The sequence below is a fragment of the Coregonus lavaretus genome (assembly GCF_964263955.1).
Source record: "Coregonus lavaretus genome assembly, chromosome: 33".
Classification (NCBI taxonomy): Eukaryota; Metazoa; Chordata; class Actinopteri; order Salmoniformes; family Salmonidae; genus Coregonus; species Coregonus lavaretus.
In genome coordinates this window covers 6,686,911-6,710,676 of record NC_140020.1, presented here as the reverse complement: position 1 = coordinate 6,710,676, position 23,766 = coordinate 6,686,911, and the positions used below count along the sequence as shown (strand labels likewise).

General features: G+C 41.2%; 1 protein-coding gene across 1 annotated transcript in view; it reads right to left on the bottom strand.

Annotated features, from left to right (window-relative positions):
* Positions 1–21,542, bottom strand: part of opn8c (opsin 8, group member c) — a gene marked incomplete at both ends in the record, with an annotated part of 29,970 nt that extends 8,428 nt beyond the window's left edge. The window contains 3 exons of the mRNA XM_084150738.1: positions 8,164–8,495; positions 17,165–17,458; positions 21,422–21,542. Of these exons, the coding sequence (XP_084006864.1) occupies positions 8,164–8,495; positions 17,165–17,458; positions 21,422–21,542 (747 nt within the window). The remainder of the gene's footprint in view (positions 1–8,163; positions 8,496–17,164; positions 17,459–21,421) is intronic.
* Between the last annotated feature and the right edge of the window lie 2,224 nt (positions 21,543–23,766).

Here is a 23,766-nt window from a genome sequence, read left to right as displayed (position 1 = left end):
CCATAATTTGCAAATACATTCATTAAAAATCCTACAATGTGATTTTCTGGATTTTTTTTCCTCATTTTGTCTGTCATAGTTGACGTGTACCTGTGATGAAAATTACAGGCCTCTCTCATCTTTTTAAGTGGGAGAACTTGCACAATTGGTGGCTGACTAAATACTTTTTTCCCCTACTGTAGCCTCCCTACTGTTATTTTAATTTACTTCTGCTCTTTTTTTTCTCAACACTTTTTTTGTTGTTGTTTTATAAATAAATAAATGCACTGTTGGTTAAGGGCTGTAAGTAAGCATTTCACTGTAATGTCTGCACCTGTTGTATTCGGCGCATGTGGCCATTAAAATTTGATTTGATTTTAAATGCCACAGTGTGCCATCACAGCAGCAAGATTTGTGACCTGTTGCCACAAGAAAAGGGCAACCAGTGAAGAACAAACACCATTGTAACTAACCCATACTTATGTTTTTATTTATTTTCCCTTTTGTACTTTAACTATTTGCACATCGTTCTAATACTGTACCTAGCCATAATATGACATTTGAAATGTCTCTATTCCTTTGAAACTTTTGGGAGTGTAATGTTTACTGTTCATTGTTTATTTCACTTTTGTTTATCTATTTACACTATAATTTTGATATCATGGATGGTCAAGCCTTGCATCCATAGTTCTGTCTATAAATTAGAGAGTGGTTACATTTCTCCAGCTCCATCCCTCAGCTATTTACAGAAACAGGGGTGGGGACTGGGCTTTCATATTGTTTCAACTGCTGGTTGCCGCTTTAAAAAAAGTGTATTAAGATTTTTAAAAGTAATTGAGTTTAAAGTATTTGTGAAAGAAAATGTATTGTGTGATATACTGCAAAGTACGCTTTATAATTTGGAATTCCTCCCGTAGCTAGCAAACTAGCCTCTTAAGATGACAGTCCCTGAAATCGGGCACTAGAAATACTTTTAAAAAATTTGCATATATTTACATGACATTTTATTGATTTCCCACCATTTTATAAGTCAGAAGACAGCCATCCAGACCTTACTAGGACCATGTCAACATCCTCTGTCGAATAAACGTGTATTTGGCATAGCAATCGCTGAATTTGTCTTGAGCAGGTGGATCTAAATACTGTACATAACTTTTATAGCTCTACAATAAAGAATGCGACCTACACACTTCCTTAAACCTAAAATAAGTAAAGAAGTAATTTTGTGTGGAAATCAAACATTTGTTTTATGTCAGAAGCAGACACATTGCATATGCTGAGAATGACAAAATGGAGCCCTTTACATAGTCCTTCTCACCTTGTCTATAGCAGGGACGCACGCTATTTCAATCGCCCAAATGTTGATTTAGACGTTCACAAATGTAAAAGATTTGGACTATCACTATGTCATGATATGTTTGGTAAAGTATTAAAGAAGGTGAAATATTTTGGGTAGATGTTCCTAAAACAGATTATAACTATATATGGACATATTATAAAGTATGAAAAGGCTTATTCACATACCATCATATTTGTATATGTTTTATTTTACTTTTGTTGTGTACTAGATCATATGGGTTGAAAAGGTTTTTTCCCTCAGACATAAATAAACAATTCCAGGTGAAAGCCTGCAGGGGGACACACACACACCCCTATCTTAATAAAATATTGCCCTCTTGCTAGATTGATGACTAAAATCATAGCGAAACAGTGCAAAATGGCTGGCTAGCAACTAGCTAAGTTAGCTAGCACCACTCTCTAGCTAGCTATGCATCGATTGGGGAACAGTGAGGCTGCTCGTGCTCATGTTGTGCCACTACAGTGTGAATGGCTAGCTAGCTACTGTTAAGTATACTGTCAAACAAAACACATTGTTTGTACTGTGTAGAGTAGGGCTCTCACCCTGTTCCTAGTTACCTGACTGACTAGCTATCTAGCTAGCTAACCATTGAAAAAAATTGCTAGCTGCTGTCTTTATTACTGTAGCCTGAACATTTTCCTTTTTTCATAGTGGTCACGAATCCTGTTGTGCCCCAGCAACGTGGATTTTGTTGTAACATTCTATTTCCATTCCGTTTTGTGTTTTCTTGGCAAGTTATTGGTATTATAATGTGTCCTTTTTTTGTGATCCTCTCAACTCATCCCGTAGTATAAGCACATTCATAACTGTTTTGTAACACCTCAAATTAATGTCACTTTACTTAAGGTGTCTGTGCACACTCTATAAGGGCATATTACATGGTTATGACACCCATCATTCCATTCAATGTAATGTGACACAGAGGTTAATAAATGACATAACACCCTGTTATAACATCTGGTATGTAGATTCTTATGTAGCATGTAATGACATATGACATAAGTTGTCATGAAGACTGTATAATGGCAGTTGTTATAAATAGTTGACATTAGAGCATACGACAACAGGATGAACAGTCATTTTTAACACCCATTATAACTGGTTTTATAACATCTCATGCCATGACTCATAACTATTTAAAACTACTTATGACAGCTTATGATAAATGTTATAAAGTGTTATATAGCTGTTATAAAGGCTTTATGAATGCATGCATAAGGACACCTACAGTAAAGTGTTAGCATTATTAATAAAAACTCATACTTCACCACAGAAAAACATTAAAACTGGGTCCTTACACCTCAGAGCTTTAAAGGTAAAGCAATATGACATCACATACACAATGGGGCTACTTCCTGCTTTAATATAGCAACAACAACAAAAGAAGAGCCAATAGTGGCAGTCATGGCAGGTTGACATTTTCCTATTGTTGACATTTGTAAGCAGAAAGTTGCTCCATTGTATATTTACATTTACATTTACATTTACGTCATTTAGCAGACGCTCTTATCCAGAGCGACTTACAGATTGGTGCATTCACCTTATAGCCAGTGGGATAACCACTTTACAATTTGTTTTATTTTATTTATTTATTTATTTGGGGTGGGGTAAGGGGGGGTAGAAGGATTACTTTATCCTATCCCAGGTATTCCTTAAAGAGGTGGGGTTTCAAGTGTCTCCGGAAGGTGGTGAGTGACTCCGCTGTCCTGGCGTCGTGAGGGAGCTTGTTCCACCATTGGGGAGCCAGAGCAGCGAACAGTTTTGACTGGGCTGAGCGGGAACTGTGCTTCCGCAGAGGTAGGGGGGCCAGCAGGCCAGAGGTGGATGAACGCAATGCCCTCGTTTTGGGTGTAGGGACTGATCAGAGCCTGAAGGTATATGATGATGTCTCCTTGCTGAGTCTACATTTAAAGCCCCAATCCTTAATCCTAAAGCTCATTAGGCATTTATAACTTAAATTATTCAAGAATTAATGGGTATACACCATTCATTTAAAAGTCCCAAAATGGATGCACCAATCGCAAATTGCCCCACAAAACGTTCCCCTGTAGCTCAGGTGGTAGAGCATGGCGCTTGCAACGCCAGGGTTGTGGGTTCGTTTCCCACAGGGGACCAGTATGAAAAATGTATGCACTCACTAACTGTAAGTCGCTCTGGATAAGAGCATCTGCTAAATGACTAAAATGTCAATGTAAATGGCAAATTTGTGAAATTTGTCAAAGTGCCTAAACCTCTCTGACTCAGTGGAGGACTGTCTCTCACAGTGGTCACCTCTCTCACTCAGGGAGAGTGGAGGTAGAGCTAGAGCAACAACACAAGATTACACCACCCCCCATCACTGCAGCGCTAGATAGAACGTTGTATAATAACGCAAATCTACAAAACATATGTACAGTTGAAGTCTGAAGTTTACATACACTTATGTTTCAACCACTCCACAAATTTCTTGTTAACAAACTATAGTTTTGGCAAGTCGGTTAGGACCTCTACTTTGTGCATGACACAAGTAATTTTTCCAACAATTGTTTACAGACAGATTATTTCACTTATAATTCACTGTATCACAATTCCAGTGGGTCAGAAGTTTACATACACTAAGTTGGCTGTGCCTTTAAACAGCTTGGAAAATTCCAGAAAATGATGTCATGGCTTTAGAAGCTTCTGATAGGCTAATTGAAATCATTTGAGTCAATTGGAGGTGTACCTGTGGATGTATTTCAAGGCCTACCTTCAAACTCAGTGCCTCTTTGCTTGACATCATGGGAAAATCAAAAGAAATTAGCCAAGACCTCAGAAAAAAATGGTAGACCTCCACAAGTCTGGTTCATCCTTGGGAGCAATTTGGAAATGCCAGAAGGTACCATGTTCATCTGTACAAACAATAGTACGCAAGTATAAACACCATGGGACCACGCAGCCGTCATACCGCTCAGGAAGGAGACGCGTTCTATCTCCTAGAGATGAATGTACTTTGGTGCGAAAAGTGCAAATCAATCCCAAAACAACAGCAAAGGACCTTGTGAAGATGCTGGAGGAAACGGCTACAAAAGTATCTATCCACAGTAAAATGAGTCCTATATCGACAAAACCTGAAAGGCTCTCAGCAAGGAAGAAGCCACTGCTCCAAAACCGCCATAAAAAAGCCAGACTATGGTTTGCAACTGCACATGGGGACAAAGATCTTACCTTTTGGAGAAATGTCCTCTGGTCTGATGAAACAAAAATAGAACTGTTTGGCCATAATGACCATCGTTACAGTGGGGAAAACAAGTATTTAGTCAGCCACCAATTGTGCATGTTCTCCCACTTAAAAAGATGAGAGAGGCCTGTAATTTTCATCATAGGTACACGTCAACTATGACAGACAAAATGAGAAAATAAATTCCTGAAAATCACATTGTAGGATTTTTAATGAATTTATTTGCAAATTATGGTGGAAAATAAGTATTTGGTCAATAACAAAAGTTTCTCAATACTTTGTTATATACCCTTTGTTGGCAATGACACAGGTCAAATGTTTTCTGTAAGTCTTCACAAGGTTTTCACACACTGTTGCTGGTATTTTGGCCCATTCCTCCATGCAGATCTCCTCTAGAGCAGTGATGTTTTGGGGCTGTCGCTGGGCAACACAGACTTTCAACTCCCTCCAAAGATTTTCTATGGGGTTGAGATCTGGAGACTGGCTAGGCCACTCCAGGACCTTGAAATGCTTCTTACGAAGCCACTCCTTCGTTGCCCGGGCGGTGTGTTTGGGATCATTGTCATGCTGAAAGACCCAGCCACGTTTAATCTTCAATGCCCTTGCTGATGGAAGGAGGTTTTCACTCAAAATCTCACGATACATGGCCCCATTCATTCTTTCCTTTACACGGATCAGTCGTCCTGGTCCCTTTGCAGAAAAACAGCCCCAAAGCATGATGTTTCCACCCCCATGCTTCACAGTAGGTATGGTGTTCTTTGGATGCAACTCAGCATTCTTTGTCCTCCAAACACGACGAGTTGAGTTTTTACCAAAAAGTTCTATTTTGGTTTCATCTGACCATATGACATTCTCCCAATCCTCTTCTGGATCATCCAAATGCACTCTAGCAAACTTCAGACGGGCATGAACATGTACTGGCTTAAGCAGGGGGACACGTCTGGCACTGCAGGATTTGAGTCCCTGGCGGCGTAGTGTGTTGCTGATGGTAGGCTTTGTTACTTTGGTCCCAGCTCTCTGCAGGTCATTCACTAGGTCCCCCCGTGTGGTTCTGGGATTTTTGCTCACCGTTCTTGTGATCATTTTGACCCCACGGGGTGAGATCTTGCGTGGAGCCCCAGATCGAGGGAGATTATCAGTGGTCTTGTATGTCTTCCATTTCCTAATAATTGCTCCCACAGTTGATTTCTTCAAACCAAGCTGCTTACCTATTGCAGATTCAGTCTTCCCAGCCTGGTGCAGGTCTACAATTTTGTTTCTGGTGTCCTTTGACAGCTCTTTGGTCTTGGCCATAGTGGAGTTTGGAGTGTGACTGTTTGAGGTTGTGGACAGGTGTCTTTTATACTGATAACAAGTTCAAACAGGTTCCATTAATACAGGTAACGAGTGGAGGACAGAGGAGCCTCTTAAAGAAGAAGTTACAGGTCTGTGAGAGCCAGAAATCTTGCTTGTTTGTAGGTGACCAAATACTTATTTTCCACCATAATTTGCAAATAAATTCATTAAAAATCCTACAATGTGATTTTCTGGATTTTTTTTTCTCAATTTGTCTGTCATAATTGACGTGTACCTATGATGAAAATTACAGGCCTCTCTCATCTTTTTAAGTGGGAGAACTTTCACAATTGGTGGCTGACTAAATACTGTTTTCCCCCACTGTATGTTTGGAGGAAAAAGGGGGATGCTGTCAAGCCGAAGAACACCATCCCAACCGTGAAGCACAGTGGTGGCAGCATTATGCTGTGTGGGTGCTTTGCTGCAGGAGGGACTGGTGCACTTCACAAAATACATGGCATCATGAGGAAGGAAAATTATGTGTATATTTTGAAGCAACAGCTCAAGACATCAGTCAGGAAGTTAAAGCTTGGTCGCAAATGGGTCTTCCAAATGGACAATGACCCCAAGCATACTTCCAAAGTTGTGTCAAAATGGCTTAAGGACAACAAAGTCAAGGTATTGGAGTGGCCATCACAAAGCCCTGACCTCAATCCTGTTGAACATTTGTGGGCAGAACTGAAAAAGCGTGTGCGAGCAAGGAGGCCTACAAACCTCACTCAGTTACACCAGCTCTGTCAGGAGGAATGGGCCAAAATTCACCCAACTTATTGTGGGAAGCTTGTGGAAGGCTACCCGAAACGTTTGACCCAAGTTAAACAATTTTAAAGGTAATGCTAGCAACTACTAATTGAGTGTATGTAAACTTCTGACCCACTGGGAATGTGATAAAAGAAATAAAATGCTGAAATAAATCATTCTCTCTACTATTATTCTGACATTTCACATTCTTAAAATAAAGTGGTGATCCTAACTGACCTAAGACAGGGAATTTATACTAGGATTAAATGTCAGGAATTGTGAAAAACTGAGTTTAAATGTATTTGGCTAAGGTGTATGTAAACTTCCGACTTCAACTGTACGTTCTGTCACACGAACAGACTATATTCAGGAAGGCCAATCAACTGTGCGATACAGTTTATGTGCAGAATTTGGGTCAAGGTTTCACAATTTTACCTTTTCTGAGATCTCTGCTAACCAAGGAGAGAAAAAGCAGCCCATGGGCTTTATTGTGTATGTGTGCATTACTGCGTGTGATTCATGCTCGCTGTCCAATTTTTTATTGGGGTAAATCAAATATGCTATAATTACATTTATTATTACAATTACATTTTCAAATGGGTAGACTAAATTACAATATTTAACAAATTGCAAGGGATTTGGGCTCCCGATCTCTGTGCCACTAGAGATCCTGGTTCGAATCCAGGCTCGTAGCCGGCCGCGACCGGGAGACCCATGGGGCGGTGCACAATTGGCCCAGCGTCGTTCAGGGTAGGGGAGGGAATGGCTGGCAGGGATGTAGCTCAGTTGGTAGAGCGTGGTGTTTGCAACGCCAGGGTTGTGGGTTCGATTCCCACAGGGGGTATGAAAAAATAAAAAAAATGATGTATGCGCTCACTAACTGGAAGTCGCTCTGGATAAGAGCGTCTGCTAAATGACTAAAAATGTACATTTTGTTTCCAAGCCAGGGCCAAATCCTCGAGCAAGTGAATGTAATAATGTAATGTTATAAAATTGAAAAGTTATACTTATGTGTTTGCATCAAATACCCTACTCCTTGAAAGTTGTGTACTGATAAATGATGATCACTGGCAATCAACAGCTGCAGTGTTTGCTCATTGGATTACCCAATATCACGGAATACGTGTGGAAAAGTTTATAAAGACAAAAGGCGGACACATGGAATTATTTGATTTGGATGGATGGTTACAATGACAGAAAGATAGGCAGATATTTTCTTATCTAAAAACTGGGTGAAAGTTTGCTTCAGTATACATTTCCCAAGTGCATTAAAGCTGTATGTATGTGAAAACCTTGTATGGAATATCTGACAATCGATTGGGCTTGCATCAAATACAAATATAGTCTGTTCACTGTGACAGAACGTTTATTTCTTTTTTAGATTTGTGTAATTCAACAAAGTTCTATCTAGCGCTGCAGTAAGCTCAACATCCGCTCTCCCTGAGTGAAAGACGTACGCACTGTAACACAGTCCTCCACTGAGTCCGAGGTTTAGGCACATTGTCATTGTTCCTCTTTAAGCAAAACATAAAACCCTAACCCTTCTCACCATGGAGAGACGTATTTCGGCCTGGCTCAGGTTGAGCTGGATCCCCCGGGCTGACAAGGCGTAGGTGAAATGATACACTTTATAGAGGATCTGGACCTGGGACACCACGATGAGCAGGACGGGCACCAGCGTAAAACAAGTGAAGGAGCAGATGACGTAGAAGGCGTCTTTAAAGGAGGTGTGGTAGCTGTGCCAGGCGATGGTACAGGACAGGCCGTAGGGCTCGGGGACATACTCACCCCAGCCGAACAACGGGAAGGAGGACCAGACGGCGGCGACTAGCCATGAGGCGCAGCACACCAGCCGGATGTTGGCGCCATCCAGCCAGACTGCTGCAAGGAAAGAGACATCATCGCCTGGTTATATTCTTAAAGGGAGGGTGACATTTGGGATTGTCATTGTGTTTGGATGATTAATTGATTAATCAGTGCATGGTTTGGGCCAGAACACACCAGTACTGAGTACCACACCTCAAATTCTCTACTGCTTGAATACCTGTAAATATTGCAGAGTTAATGCACACAAATGTAAAGTCCATGGGCAAATAAGGCTATTTCACCAAAGGAAATGCTATGTGGTCTCCATTGATCTGACAGATAGATTGGTGCTCCCTGATTACCATCTATCTCACAGGTCCCCGACTGAGATGAGAAGACTGACTGATGACTAACCTGCCCGTGGCATTATTCCCCTCACCACCTGTCCTAATACACACCTGATCCCAGTACTCAGGGCTGAACACTACTCTTCTCTCACACTTAGAGAGGGAGAGAGAGAGAGAGAGAGGCTCAAATCCAAATCGATCCTTAGCCCCCTCTCATAGGCACTTCATTTAGTTTTCCAATGTATTGTAGTACTACAGTACCTCCCCCTTACCCTGTGATAGGCTAGATGGAATTGTGCCCATGTTGTCTTTCAGATCAGGGCAACAAGAGTGTGTGCCAAGGATGGGAAAGCAAGCATTATGTTCTAGCCACCCTAGGGATGGTGAGTTGTTGCTGCTACAACAAGAGATAGATCAAGCCTGTTTAACTACCTATAAATATGTATGCAATACATTATAAATACAGCCTATAAATAGACCACAGAGAAAAACTGGGCCCTTTTACCGCAGAGCTTTGAAGGCAGGACATCATCATACAGAGAGGTGATTTCCTGTTTACTGATATCATCAACAGCAACAACAACAACAACAACAACAACAACAACAACAACAACAACAGAGCCAATAGTGGTAGTCTTCGCAGATTTGAATTTTGTCATTGTTGATGTCTGTAAGCAGGACGTTGCCCACTTTGTGTGATGATGTCATATTGTCATATATTATAATATGGCAACACTTTACTTGACATACAGCATCATAACACGTTATGACACAGTCATAACCATGTCATAATATTACATTTACATTTTAGTCATTTAGCAGATGCTCTTATCCAGAGCGACTTACAGTTAGAATATAATATAATATAATATGTCATAACAGCTGACATAACTTGTTATAACCTGTTATAATATGGTCAGAACACTGTCATGACACATATTTAGACCTGTTGTGACATATATATATATATATATAGCGTTATTTTATGGCTGGTTAGGACACCTACATAAGAGTGTCAAAACCCACAAAACCTACCACACAAGGCAAAACATTCCATCACACCATGGCCTAGGTGTCAACAGTATGTTTATGATATATAACAGTTTTTGAAATTGACCATGTTCAATTATCATTGTAATTGCGCACTCATTGATGTCAGACATGCACCTAACCCACAGCTCTGTTGCTGATGACTGGGATGAATGCAGGAGCAGATTTCAGGAGCAGGACAAGACACCCTCTTTTTGACTGATGACTGACATAAGGGCATGTACGTGATAGACCTATCTGGCTTATATGATTATGATGGTCATAATGCTTCATGACCTTGTCATAATGTGTATTTTCTTAGTCTAAGTAAAGTGACACAGGATGATCATGTGGTCCTCTGTAGCTCAGCTGGTAGAGCACGGCGCTTGTAACGCCAAGGTAGTGGGTTCGATCCCCGGGACCACCCATACACAAAAAAAATGTATGCACGCATGACTGTAAGTCGCTTTGGATAAAAGCGTCTGCTAAATGGCATATTATTATTATCATAATGCTTCTTGACAGTATCATAAAGTGTATTTGCGACAAGTTCTTTAAAATATGATGAAGAAAACATGACTTTAAAGAATTCATTACAACAACAAGAAAGGATTTAAGAAACAAACTCTCAAACGAAAGGAAACTTCTTGGCAGGGAAAAAACGAATTTGAATAAGTGTGGGTCATAACCAGCCATAAAATAATGCAATATATATGTCACAACAGGTGTAAATATATGGGTCATGACAATGTTATGGCCATATTATGACAGGTTATGACAAGTTATGTAAGCTGTTATGACATGGTTATGACAGTCTAATAATAATAAATAATATTTAATTAACCTACATCATGCTATTTCAAGTTATCCCCTTTGGAACGCAATAAAACATTGTTAAAAAATATGGCTAAATTGGGCATGCCTATAAATTCGGCAATTAAAGGCATCTAGGGCCTATGTTAACTTTGATTTTGTTCGATGAAAATTATAGATCTTTCAAATGTTTTATGCAACATTACCGGCAAGTGATTTGATGCCAACTGCGATTTAGAGTTATTAAACGGGAGTGACGAGTGTTTTGATATAACGGTAATATTATAACAATTCTGCATATCACAAACACCTGAATTGGTTAAAAAAAATTATGCACTCCAACACATTAGCAAAGAATTAAGAGTAGGCAAAGTGATCGTGTTAGGCCAAATTTATATCAAACGTTTTACCATTGCAACATTTGACAGTCACATTCACCGTGGTCGTCTGAAGCGTGACGATGCTTCATCGCGATTGGTTATTCCTCATCATTTGCAACAATGTCAATGAGCATCAAAACGATTTTTCCTTTGCGGTACCTCAAACTGTCGTGATTACTAGCCGAGAAACTTTTATGAGTTGATTTTACTCCTGGCTCAGAGTTTGTCTGAACAGTGTCTTAACATCATCCTTTTGTTCGATGAAAATTATAGATCTTTCAAATCCCCTGTTTGGTTTAAACTTCCGTCTCGCTTCCGCATTGTCTCCGTGCTGCTGTGCTGCTGTGCTGTTTGTTGCTACTTGGCTACCTGCCAAACTATTCACGTTTTACTTTTAATAAACGTTTAATCAATCTCTGTGTTCAACAAATTTACCAACTTTTTAGTTTTGTCCTCACTCATCTTTTTTCGTTAAACTTTTTCACCCCGGACGTTTATCCCGAGACAGAAGAGTCATTTTCCTGTGCGTTTTAGCTGCCAACTTTACGTTATTTTCCTTTTTTCCATCGCAACTTTTTTCCCTTATTCAACTTTTTCACTCCGGACGCTTTATCTGGACATGGTTCATCAACATCTTCAACAGCCGAAGCTAAGTAGTAACATTAACATGATGTCTTCTAATTGCAGTCGCTGTACTCATAATATACAGGAGAATTCTCGCCTTACGGCGAGAATAGCTGTGCTACAAGCCCAGCTTCAGACGCAATCGTTAGGCAAGGGTAATATCAGTGTAGGAAAGGAAGAAACAGCGTCTGTGCCACCAGTAAGTACAGACAGTAACGTTAGTATAAATCCCCCCGCACAGTCCCCGCAGCCGGACAACTTTCTCATGGCTTCTGGAGGGAAATACTGTTGGAATGCTCAACCGGTGTCGCTCATTCAGCCGACAGAAACCTTCAACCGGTTTTCCCCATTATGTAGCGAGTCGGAGTCTGAGTCTGAGTCTTCTCTAGTCTCTACTCCTCCCGTTACGGGGTCTGAGACTCCGAAGGCTCCCACCATTAGCTCTGACAAATTGAAAACCCTAGTCATTGGCGACTCCATTACCCGCAGTATTAGACTTAAAACGAATCACCCAGCGATCATACAAAAAAATGGCGTTTTCATCTTTTGAGCTTCTAGTCATGAAATCTATGCAGCCTACTCAATCACTTTTTATAGCTACTGTTTACAGGCCTCCTGGGCCATATACAGCGTTCCTCTCTGAGTTTCCTGAATTCCTATCAGACCTTGTAGTCATAGCAGATCATATTCTAATTTTTGGTGATTTTAATATTCACATGGAGAAGTCCACAGACCCACTCCAAAAGTCTTTCGGAGCCATTATCGACTCAGTGGGTTTTGTCCAACATGTCTCTGGACCTACTCACTGCCACAGTCATACTCTGGACCTAGTTTTGTCCCATGGAATAAATGTTGTAGATCTTAATGTTTTTCCACAAAATCCTGGACTATCGGACCACCATTTTATTACGTTTGCAATCGCAACAAATAATCTGCTCAGACCCCAACCAAGGAGCATCAAAAGTCGTGCTATAAATTCTCAGACAACACAAAAATTCATTGATGCCCTTCCAGACTCCTTCTCCCTACCCAAGGACGTCAGAGGACAAAAATCAGTTAACCACTTAACTGAGGAACTCAATTTAACCTTGCGCAATACCCTAGATGCAGTTGCACCCCTAAAAACGAAAAACATTTGTCATAAGAAACTAGCTCCCTGGTATACAGAAAATACCCGAGCTTTGAAGCAAGCTTCCAGGAAATTGGAACGGAAATGGCGCCACACCAAACTGGAAGTCTTCCGACTAGCTTGGAAAGACAGTACCGTGCAGTACCGAAGAGCCCTCACTGCTGCTCGATCATCCTACTTTTCCAACTTAATCGAGGAAAATAAGAACAATCCAAAATTTCTTTTTGATACTGTTGCAAAGCTAACTAAAAAGCAGCATTCCCCAAGAGAGGATGGCTTTCACTTCAGCAGTGATAAATTCATGAACTTCTTTGAGGAAAAGATCATGACCATTAGAAAGCAAATTACGGACTCCTCTTTGAATCTGCGTATTCCTCCAGGGCTTAGCTGTCCTGGATCTGCACAGCTCTGCGAGGGCCTGGGATCGGGAGAGACACTTAAGTGTTTTAGTACTATATCTCTTGACACAATGATGAAAATAATCATGGCCTCTAAACCTTCAAGCTGCATACTGGATCCTATTCCTACTAAACTGCTGAAGGAGCTGCTTCCTGTGCTTGGCCCTCCTATGTTGAACATAATAAACAGCTCTCTATCCACCGGATGTGTACCAAACTCACTAAAAGTGGCAGTGATAAAGCCTCTCTTGAAAAAGCCAAACCTTGACCCGGAAAATATAAAAAACTATCGGCCTATATCGAATCTTCCATTCCTCTCAAAATTTTTTGAAAAAGCTGTTGCGCAGCAACTCACTGCCTTTCTGAAGACAAACAATGTATACGAAATGCTTCAGTCTGGTTTTAGACCCCATCATAGCACTGAGACTGCACTTGTGAAGGTGGTAAATGACATTTTAATGGCGTCAGACCGAGGCTCTGCATCTGTCCTCGTGCTACTAGACCTTAGTGCTGCCTTTGACACCATCGATCACCACATTCTTTTGGAGAGACTGGAAACCCAAATTGGTCTACACGGACAAGTTCTGGCCTGGTTTAGATCCTACCTGTCGGAAAGATATCAGTTTGTCTCTGTGAATGGTCTGTCCTCCGACAAATCAACTGTACATTTCGGTGTTCCTCAAGGTTCCGTTTTAGGACCACTATTGTTTTCACTATATATTTTACCTCTTGGGGATGTTATTCGAAAACATAATGTTAACTTTCACTGCTATGCGGATGACACACAGCTGTACATTTCAATGAAGCATGGTGAAGCCCCAAAATTGCCCTCGCTAGAAGCCTGTGTTTCAGACATAAGGAAGTGGATGGCTGAAAACTTTTTACTTTTAAACTCGGACAAAACAGAGATGCTTGTTCTAGGTCCCAAGAAACAAAGAGATCTTCTGTTAAATCTGACAATTCATCTTGATGGTTGTAAAGTCGTCTCAAATAAAACTGTGAAGGACCTAGGCGTTACTCTTGACCCTGATCTCTCTTTTGACGAACATATCAAGACTGTTTCAAGGACAGCTTTTTTCCATCTACGTAACATTGCAAAAATCAGAAATTTTCTGTCCAAAAATGATGCAGAAAAATTAATCCATGCATTTGTTACTTCTAGGTTAGACTACTGCAATGCTCTATTTTCCGGCTACCCGGATAAAGCACTAAATAAACTTCAGTTAGTGCTAAATACGGCTGCTAGAATCCTGACTAGAACCAAGAAATTTGATCATATTACTCCAGTGCTAGCTTCCCTACACTGGCTTCCTGTTAAGGCAAGGGCTGATTTCAAGGTTTTACTGTTAACCTATAAAGCGTTACATGGGCTTGCTCCTACCTATCTTTCCGAGTTGGTCCTGCCGTACATACCAATACGTACGCTACGGTCACAAGACGCAGGCCTCCTAATTGTCCCTAGAATTTCTAAGCAAACAGCGGGAGGCAGGGCTTTCTCCTATAGATCTCCATTTTTATGGAACAGTCTGCCTACCCATGTGAGAGACGCAGACTCGGTCTCAACCTTTAAGTCTTTACTGAAGACTTATCTCTTCAGTAGGTCATATGATTGAGTGTAGTCTGGCCCAGGAGTGTGAAGGTGAACGGAAAGGCTGGAGCAACGAACAGCCCTTGCTGTCTCTGCCAGGCCGGTTCCCCTCTCCACTGGGGTTCTCTGCCTCTAACCCTGTTGCAGGGGCTGAGTCACTGGCTTGCTGGTGCTCTTTCATGCCGTCCCTGGGAGGGGTGCGTCACTTGAGTGGGTTGAGTTACTGACGTGATCTTCCTGTCTGGGTTGGCGCCCCCCCCTTGGTTTGTGCTGTGGTGGAGACCTCTGTGGGCTATACTCGGCCTTGTCTCAGGATTGTAAGTTGGTGGTTGGGGATATCCCTCTAGTGGTGCGGGGGCTGTGCTTTGGCGGAGTGGGTGGGGTTATATCCTTCCTGTTTGGCCCTGTCCGGGGGTTTCTTCGGATGGGGCCACAGTGTCTCCGGACCGCTCCTGTCTCAGCCTCCAGTATTTATGCTGCAGTAGTTTATGTGTCGGGGGGCTGGGGTTAGTTGGTTATACCTGGAGTACTTCTCCTGTCTTATCCAGTGTCCTGTGTGAATTTAAGTATGCTCTCTCTAATTCTCTCGTTCTCTCTTTCTCTCTGAGAACCTGAGCCCTAGGACCATACGTCAGGACTACCGGGCATGATGACACCTTGCTGTCCCCAGTCCGCCTGGCCTTGCTGCTATTCCAGTTTCAACTGTTCTGCCTGCGGCTACGAAACCCCTACCTGTCCCAGACCTGCTGTTTTCAACTCTTAATGATCGGCTATGAAAAGCCAACTGAGAGACCTGAGCCCTAGGACCATACGTCGGGACTACCGGCCGTGGTGACTCCTTGCTGTCCCCAGTCCGCCTGGCCTTGCTGCTATTCCAGTTTAAACTGTTCTGCCTGCGGTTATGGAACCCCTACCTGTCCCAGACCTGCTGTTTTCAACTCTTAATGATCGGCTATGAAAAGCCAACTGAGATTTATTCCTGATTATTATTTGACCATGCTTGTCACTTATGAACATTTTTGAACATCTTGGCATGGTTCTGTTATAATCTCCACCCGGCACAGCCAGAAGAGGACTGGCCACCCCTCATAGCCTGGTTCCTCTCTAGGTTTCTTCCTAGGTTTTCGCCTTTCTAGGGAGTTTTTCCTAGCCACCGTGCTTCTACACCTGCATTACTAGCTGTTTGGGGTTTTAGGCTGGGTTTCTGTACAGCACTTCGAGATATTAGCTGATGTAAGAAGGGCTATATAAAATAAAATTGATTGATTGATCCTATAACCTACTATTAGCTGGGAGTTCTTTTTTTGTCTTAACATAGGCTTTAACAGGATTCCTAGGACCTTTTCTGAGATGCTTTGTGGATACGGGCCCAGTAATTGCTGTGAAAATCTCCTAACGGTCATCCTTCAAAAAGCCTCTCGCCTTCAGACAAAGTGACCAATTGCGCGACTAATAGTGTGAAAATCACATATATTGGAGCAATTGGAGCATATGTGATAATGGATGACGATGAAAAGTAGAGACACTTACGGTGAAGGCCCATATTCACAAAGCGTCTCAGAGTAGAAAATTGGTCGTAAATGCTGAGAATATACATTTTACTCTTACTCTTATGGGTAACAATAAACTCTATGCATAAAGCCTCTTTAGTCATGAGTCCCACCTAGTCGACAGATGGGGCCTATTTAGGCGACCTCATGAGCTGTCCTAACCAGTTAAGAGTTATCAAGTGTCTTGATAATAGAAAAATGCAGCGAGTAAGTGGTTTATGCGCCAGCTCTTTCTTGAGCTGATGGTCGTGGGGCCGGAACATAATTACAAATAATTTGTAGACTGCAAATTGATCTCAAGAAGCCCAAAAATATATAATATCTGACTAAAACATAATAATTTCAAACCTTGCTTACATTTGTATACGATCACGTCTCTCCATTATGCGTGGGAATACTTGGGAACCGATTTCCAAAATTAAAATCACTTGGAGCTTATTTCCTGGTGTTTTTACAGTCTTTAATGTTCAACAATGAAAATGATAAATAATACAAAATATTTGTAATGACATTTATTTTGCTCAAAAAACTTGGGGGGCCAAATAAAACCACCCGCGGCCGCCAGTTGGGGAACCCTGATATAAGGGATTCTGATATTGTCTGGTACTGTACCTGGTACTGTAGAGGACCTTGTTTATGTGACACACTCCTTATGGATGGATCTCCAAACATCCCCACCATGTCTACATCTCCACTATGCTGCACCCGCATCCCACTCATATCCCCTCCTAACCCGAACCCCAATAACCTAGCTCAACCTCAAGCCTTACCATCACCCCTGCTGACACAAGACCTGAGTTCAAATCATATTCTTTCAAATACCTGATCTGCGTTTCACCCCCCCCCCCCCCCCCCCCCCCCCCCAAATAGACTAGGCTGTACTCACCATAGACCAGGTTATTGAATGTCTTCAGATAGCGGATCATGCTGATGGCGGTGATGGTGAACATGCCGCACAGGCCGAAAATGTAGCAGCCCAGACCGTAGTAGACGCACGTGATGTGGTGCCCCAGCCAGGCATGGTTAAATGATGACAGAATGGACAGCGGGTAGAAACAGATGCAACATAGGAAATCTACCACGGCCAGGTTGACGCAGAGGAGCTCTGAGCCCACCATCTTCTTCCTCCGCCGGTAGGAGATGACCAGCACCAGGCCGTTGCCAAGGACGGACAGGAGCACTGGTAGGAAGAAAGACAAGAAAGGGGAAACAAAGAATCTCTAGAGCGATAGGAGAAGAGATTGATAATTGTTTTTCATGAATGATTGTTGTATTTTCTTGTGTATTTCCTGTTGTGTCATTTGTTGTGTAATTGTGTGATGCAGGGCTCCCTTGAACAAGATACCTTAATCTCAATGAGACCTGCAAAAATAAATGTAAAATAAAATAAATATAAATAAATATTTTCTCTGAATTAGGGACAAGAGTGTATGGGATGTTGGAAATGTTATATTGATATGGTTTGATCATGTCAAAACAGAGAGCACCATGCATTCTGATCATGTAATCTTTCATGGTAGTCTGAATATATACAGTAAGATCTGGTGCAATAACCACAGGTATCTTTGGAAAGAAAGTTCTGCTGATCGGAATGGATCCTGAATATAACCTGTTGGAAATATTAAACCAACACTTCCATGCATTACACCTGACATTATATAAGACCTACAGTATCATGTTCCTGTAAGACAAACACCATTCACCGGATGACCTTTCTACTGTTAAGGTGTTTGGCTGGCAATCACAGCTAACCCCTGTAGTGTGTTCACTCAATAGGTAAACATCACAGAGGAGGTGTGAGAAACAACTCTGCCGGACACAGAGGAAATACACCACTAAGGAACTACTGAGCCACCAGTCAATGCTAATAGAGAGAGATGGATTTCCTAAAATAGAAGCTGTTCCAGGCAAGAAGGCATTCAGGTGAAATTAAATCTGCATGGACCCAAAGTCATAACCCGTGTCTGCAATAACATGTGTCCGCAATACTGAAATGAAAGTAGGCCTGTACAAACACATGAACTACTGAACCCTAATAGAGGAAGACTTTGATAGTGTGTTTTCTGTTTCTACAATAAGACTGTTGGAGATTCCAATAGAGGTAAAACTAACACCCCTGACACCAGTAGAGGCTGCTGAGGGGAGGACGGCTCATAATAATGTCTGGAACAGAGCGAATGGAATGACATCAAACACATGGAAAACATGTGTTTGATGTATTTAATACCATTCCACTGATTCCGCTCCAGCCATTACCACGAGCCCGTACTCCCCAATTAAGGTGCCACCAACCTGACATAGAGACAAATGAAAGGATGATGGAAAAATGTAAATCAGCCTGGTCCCAGATCAGTTTGTGTTATCATGTTAACTCCATTTCTCATTGTCAAGACAAACATGGTTGGCACGACAATGAGTGACAAGGAGTTGGCATGATAGCACAAACTGACTTGGAGGAAAAAGAAAGACTGGCCCCACTTAGATCAAAAATCTAATTTGGATTTTTAAAAAACGCTATGTGACAAACTAAATAAAAATGTGGTTAAAAAAAATAAATGCTATGTCCATTCCTGAGTGTATTTACAAATCAAATATCATAAGTCTGTTTAATTTAACAGGTGGACACAGAACCTCAGGTGAAAGGAAATTCAGTACACTTAGTGAACTGTATTATCGTTGAGACCACATTTTATTAGGTATAGCCACCTATAACACTAAAGTTGACACGTTATAAAAATACCATGAAATACTGATATTTCTATAAAGTGTAAATCGTAGCACAGCCAGAAGAGGACTGGCCACCCCTCATAGCCTGGTTCCTCTCTAGGTTTCTTCCTAGGTTTTGGCCTTTCTAGGGAGTTTTTCCTAGCCACCGTGCTTCTACACCTGCATTACTAGCTGTTTGGGGTTTTAGGCTGGGTTTCTGTACAGCACTTCGAGATATTAGCTGATGTAAGAAGGGCTATATAAAATAAAATTGATTGATTGAAATTGATATACAGTGCATTTGGAAAGTATTCAGACTCCTTCACTTTTTCCACATTTTGTTACATTACAGCCTTATTCTAAAATAGATCCTGTGGTCCTCTGTAGCTCAGCTGGTAGAGCACGGCGCTTGTAACGCCAAGGTAGTGGGTTCGATCCCCGGGACCACCCATACACAAAAAAAATGTATGCACGCATGACTGTAAGTCGCTTTGGATAAAAGCGTCTGCTAAATGGCATATTATTATTATTTATTATTATTAGATTAAACACAAAATACATTATAATGACAAAGCAAAAACAGGTTTTTAGAAATGTTTGCAAATGTATTCAAAGTAAAAAACAGAAATAGCTTATTAACATAAGTATTCAGACCATTTGCTTTGAGACTCAAAATTGAGCTCTGGTGCATCCTGTTTCCACTGATCATCCTTGAGATGTTTCTACAACTTCATTGGAGTCCACCTGTGGTAAATTCAATTGATTGGACATGATTTGGAAAGGCATACACCTCTCCATATAAGGTCCCACAGTTGACAGTGCATGTCAGAGCAAAAATCAAGCCATGAGGTCGAAGGAATTGTCCGTAGAGCTCCGAGACAGGATTGTGTCAAGGTACAGATCTAGGAAAGGGTACAAAAAAAAATCTGTAGCATTGTAGGTCCCCAAGAACACAGCCCAGCCAAACTGAGCAATCGGGGGAGAAGGGCCTTGGTCAGGGAGGTGACCAAGAACCCGGTGGTTACTCTGAAAGAGGTCCAGAGTTCTTCTGTGGAGATGGGAGAACCTTCCAGAAGGAAAACCATCTCTGCAGCACTCCACCAAGCAGGCCTTTATGGTAGAGTGGCCAGACGGAAGCCACTCCTCCGTAAAAGGCACATGACAGTCCGCTTGGAGTTTGCCAAAAGGCACCTAAAGACTCTCAGACCATGAGAAACAAGATTCTCTGGTCTGATGAAACCAAGATTGAACTCTTTGGCCTGAATGCCAAGAGTCACGTCTGGAGGAAACCTTGCACCATCCCTACTGTGAAGCATGGTGGTGGCAGCATCATATTGTGGGACTGGGAGACTAGTCGAAATCAAATCAAATCAAATGTTATTGGTCACATACAAATATTTAGCAGATGTTATTGCGGGTGTAGCGAAATGCTTGTGTTCCTAGCTCCAACAGTGCAGTAGTATCTAACAATTCACAACAATACACACAAATCTAAAAGTAAAAGAATGGAATTAAGAAATATATAAATATTAGGATCGAGGGAAAGATGAACGGAGCAAAGTACAGAGAGATCTTTGATGAAAACTTGCTCTAGAGCGCTCAGGACCTCAGACTGGGGCGAAGGTTCACCTTCTAACAGGACAACGACCCTAAGCACACACCCAAGACAACGCAGGAGTGGCTTCGGGACAAGTCTCTGAATGTCCTTGAGTGGCCCAGCCAGAGCCCGGACTTGAACCCGATCGAACATCTCTGGAGAGACCTAAAAATAGCTGTGCAGCGACGCTCCCCATCCAACCTGACAGAGCTTGAGAGGATCTACAGAGAAGAATGGGGGAAACTCCCCAAATACAGGTGTGCCAAGCTTGTAGCTGTCATACCCAAGAAGACTCTAGGCTGTAATCGCTGCCAAAGGTGCTTCAACAAAGTACTGAGTAAAGGGTCTGAATAAATGTGATATTTCAGTTTGTTATTTTTTATATATTTGCACACACACAAAAAAACGGTTTTTGTTTTGTCATTATGGGGTATTGTGTGTAGATTGATCAGGGAAAAAAACAATTTAATCAATTTTAGAGTAAGGCTGTAACGCAACAAAATGCTGAAAAAGTCAAGGGGTCTGAATACTTTCCGAATGCACTGTAGGTGGCTATACATAGTACTTACATACCACAAATAAGCTAAATGAAATACTTTAAAATATTTTACACATAAGCCTGTATGATTTACTATTGTCCACAAAGTCGTTAATATAATGTGCAGCACACGGTTCCTTCTAAAATGTAACGTGTAGGAAGAACCTGACCACTAAAATAATAAGAATAACAACATGTGCTATAAATCTCAACCAAATAGGCACCAACATCAGCGTGTCTATTATTCTAGGATACATTTTCTAGATCAGAGATGAAAGTGATGATAACGGAGTCCAACTCACCGACAGACAGGATTGTAAACCCCACACCTATATCAGCACCAGGCGCGAGTTTGGAGGAGAAAATGGATACAGTCCGGTTCCCGCACACATCTGTGCGTCCTGACGAGTTCAGGAATATCATTTTGGATACAAATTCAGGAAAAGGTAGATCACCTCACTTCTGAATCCGTCTCAACATTTAAAAGCCAGCAAAAGCAAATAAGCGTGGCATTGGATCACATGTTCGTGTCAGTCTCCTCATGCTTAGCATTAAGTGAAATGTCCTACGCTCGCGCCATTAATTATCATGCATATTCTCTTCTTGTGGCTATCTCTGAAGAGAACAATTATGATGGGATGATTTGGTCAAACTCAGACAGATGTTTTCTGTGAAGCGTGTAGAGTTGCAGCCTGGTCTCAAGGACTAGACGTAACATAGTAAAAGTAAACCAAACTACTAAAAGTAGCATGATATGTCATTTTTGGTATGGTTACATAAAACAGAAGGTTACTTAAGGGAAACACTCAAGGAAGGTGGTTGGTTGGGCTGGATGGATGGGTGGGCGTATAACGTGAAAGGTTGCATGTTTGACTCTCATCAGTGACAACTTTAGCATTTTAGATCATTAGCAACTTTTCAACTACTTACTTTGTAGCTACTTTGAAACTACTTAGCATGTTAGCTAACCCTTCCCCTAACCTAACCCTAACCTTTACCCTTTTAGCTAACCCTTCCCCTAACCTTAACCCCTAACCCCTAGCCTAGCTAAAGTTAGCGTTATCCAGTTAGCCACCTAGCTAAAGTTAGCCACAACAAATTGGAATTCGTAACATGTTGTATGTTTTAGCAAATTCGCAAAATATCATATGAATTTGTCATTTGTAACATATCATATGGAATGGATGACGGACATCTAAAAAATAATACATATGTAAAAATGTATGCACACATGACTGTAAGTCGCTTTGGATAAAAGCGTCTGCTTAATGGCATATTATTATTATTATTTATATATCAGATGGAAAACGAAACGTACAGAATAATACTAAATGCTCTGAGACCAGGTTGCAGCAGACTGACCATATACCTTGGACTCCTTTATTCTGTCTGTGTTGAAAACATAAAGCTATAGATGCACTGTACCTGCTAGCTACAGACAGGCTATTTTGAGTGTGTGACTCACTATTCAGGTGCACAGCAATGCACTTTATCAAATGATCTTGATATGAAGACTTCAAAACTTTTCCAATGTATATAAATGATTGCTGTGTACTTATCAATCATGTTCAAATTCAGACTCTACTTTGTTTCACTTTTTGATAAGAAATTGAATTGATAAACATCCTACAATAATAAATTAGTTGCTTTACCCCTTTTACACTTTATAGTCAGCATTTTTTAGTGTAATATTTAAAGGGTAAATCTGGAGTTGCAACATCCATTTTTGGACATACAGTGCCTTCAGAAGGTATTCACACACATTGACCTTTTCCACATTTTGTTCTGTTACAAAGTGGTCTTAAAATGTATTTAATTGTAATGTTTTGTCAACGTTCTAAACAAAATACTCTGTAATGTCAAAGTGAGAAAAAAAAACTAGCATTTGTAAGAAAAAAAAAGCTGGGAAAAAAAAGATAAAAAAGATAAAAACTTGGGTCTAGCCATAAATCCAGAGAATGCCAGACTTTACAGTTTTTCTCAATTGCTAAAACACTAAACCCTATTGTCTGAACCAAATGCTCAGTTGCCTGAACCCACTGATTGAATCAATCACTCTTTTGGCAAAACCATAAGCACTTTTCACCTGTTTAGACATAACTTGCCAACACATTTTCATTGTGATGCACCCGTGCTGCATAATGGTGAGCACAGTTGACAAAAGTCAAACACAATTAGAGCACAGGTGTCACCACTTGAACACAACAACTCAAAATTGATCACACTTGTGGCTAATGATGTGAGGGAACATATACAGTAAGCCAGTTCAGAGAGCACTGGTTTGTGAGGCCCTACAATGGATAGAAATCTGAGAGGAAGAGTTCGTGTGAGAGGAGGTCGAGGTGGTCGAGGTGGTCAGCGAAGACAAAGAACAGTAATATCTGATGAAATCAGAGCTACTGTGATTGACCATGTTCTTGTCCATGGTATGAGCATGAGGGAGGCTGGACAAAGGGTACAACCAAACATCAGTAGATTCACTGTGTCCACCATAATCCGAAGATTTAGAGAAGAGAACAGGTAATTACCTTTTTTTGACATTATAGTACAGTATGTAAATGTTGACAGCAATTACTGTATGACATACTATATACTGTACCACAGTATACTGTAAGTAAATATATGTTTCAGTACATCACTGTACCAA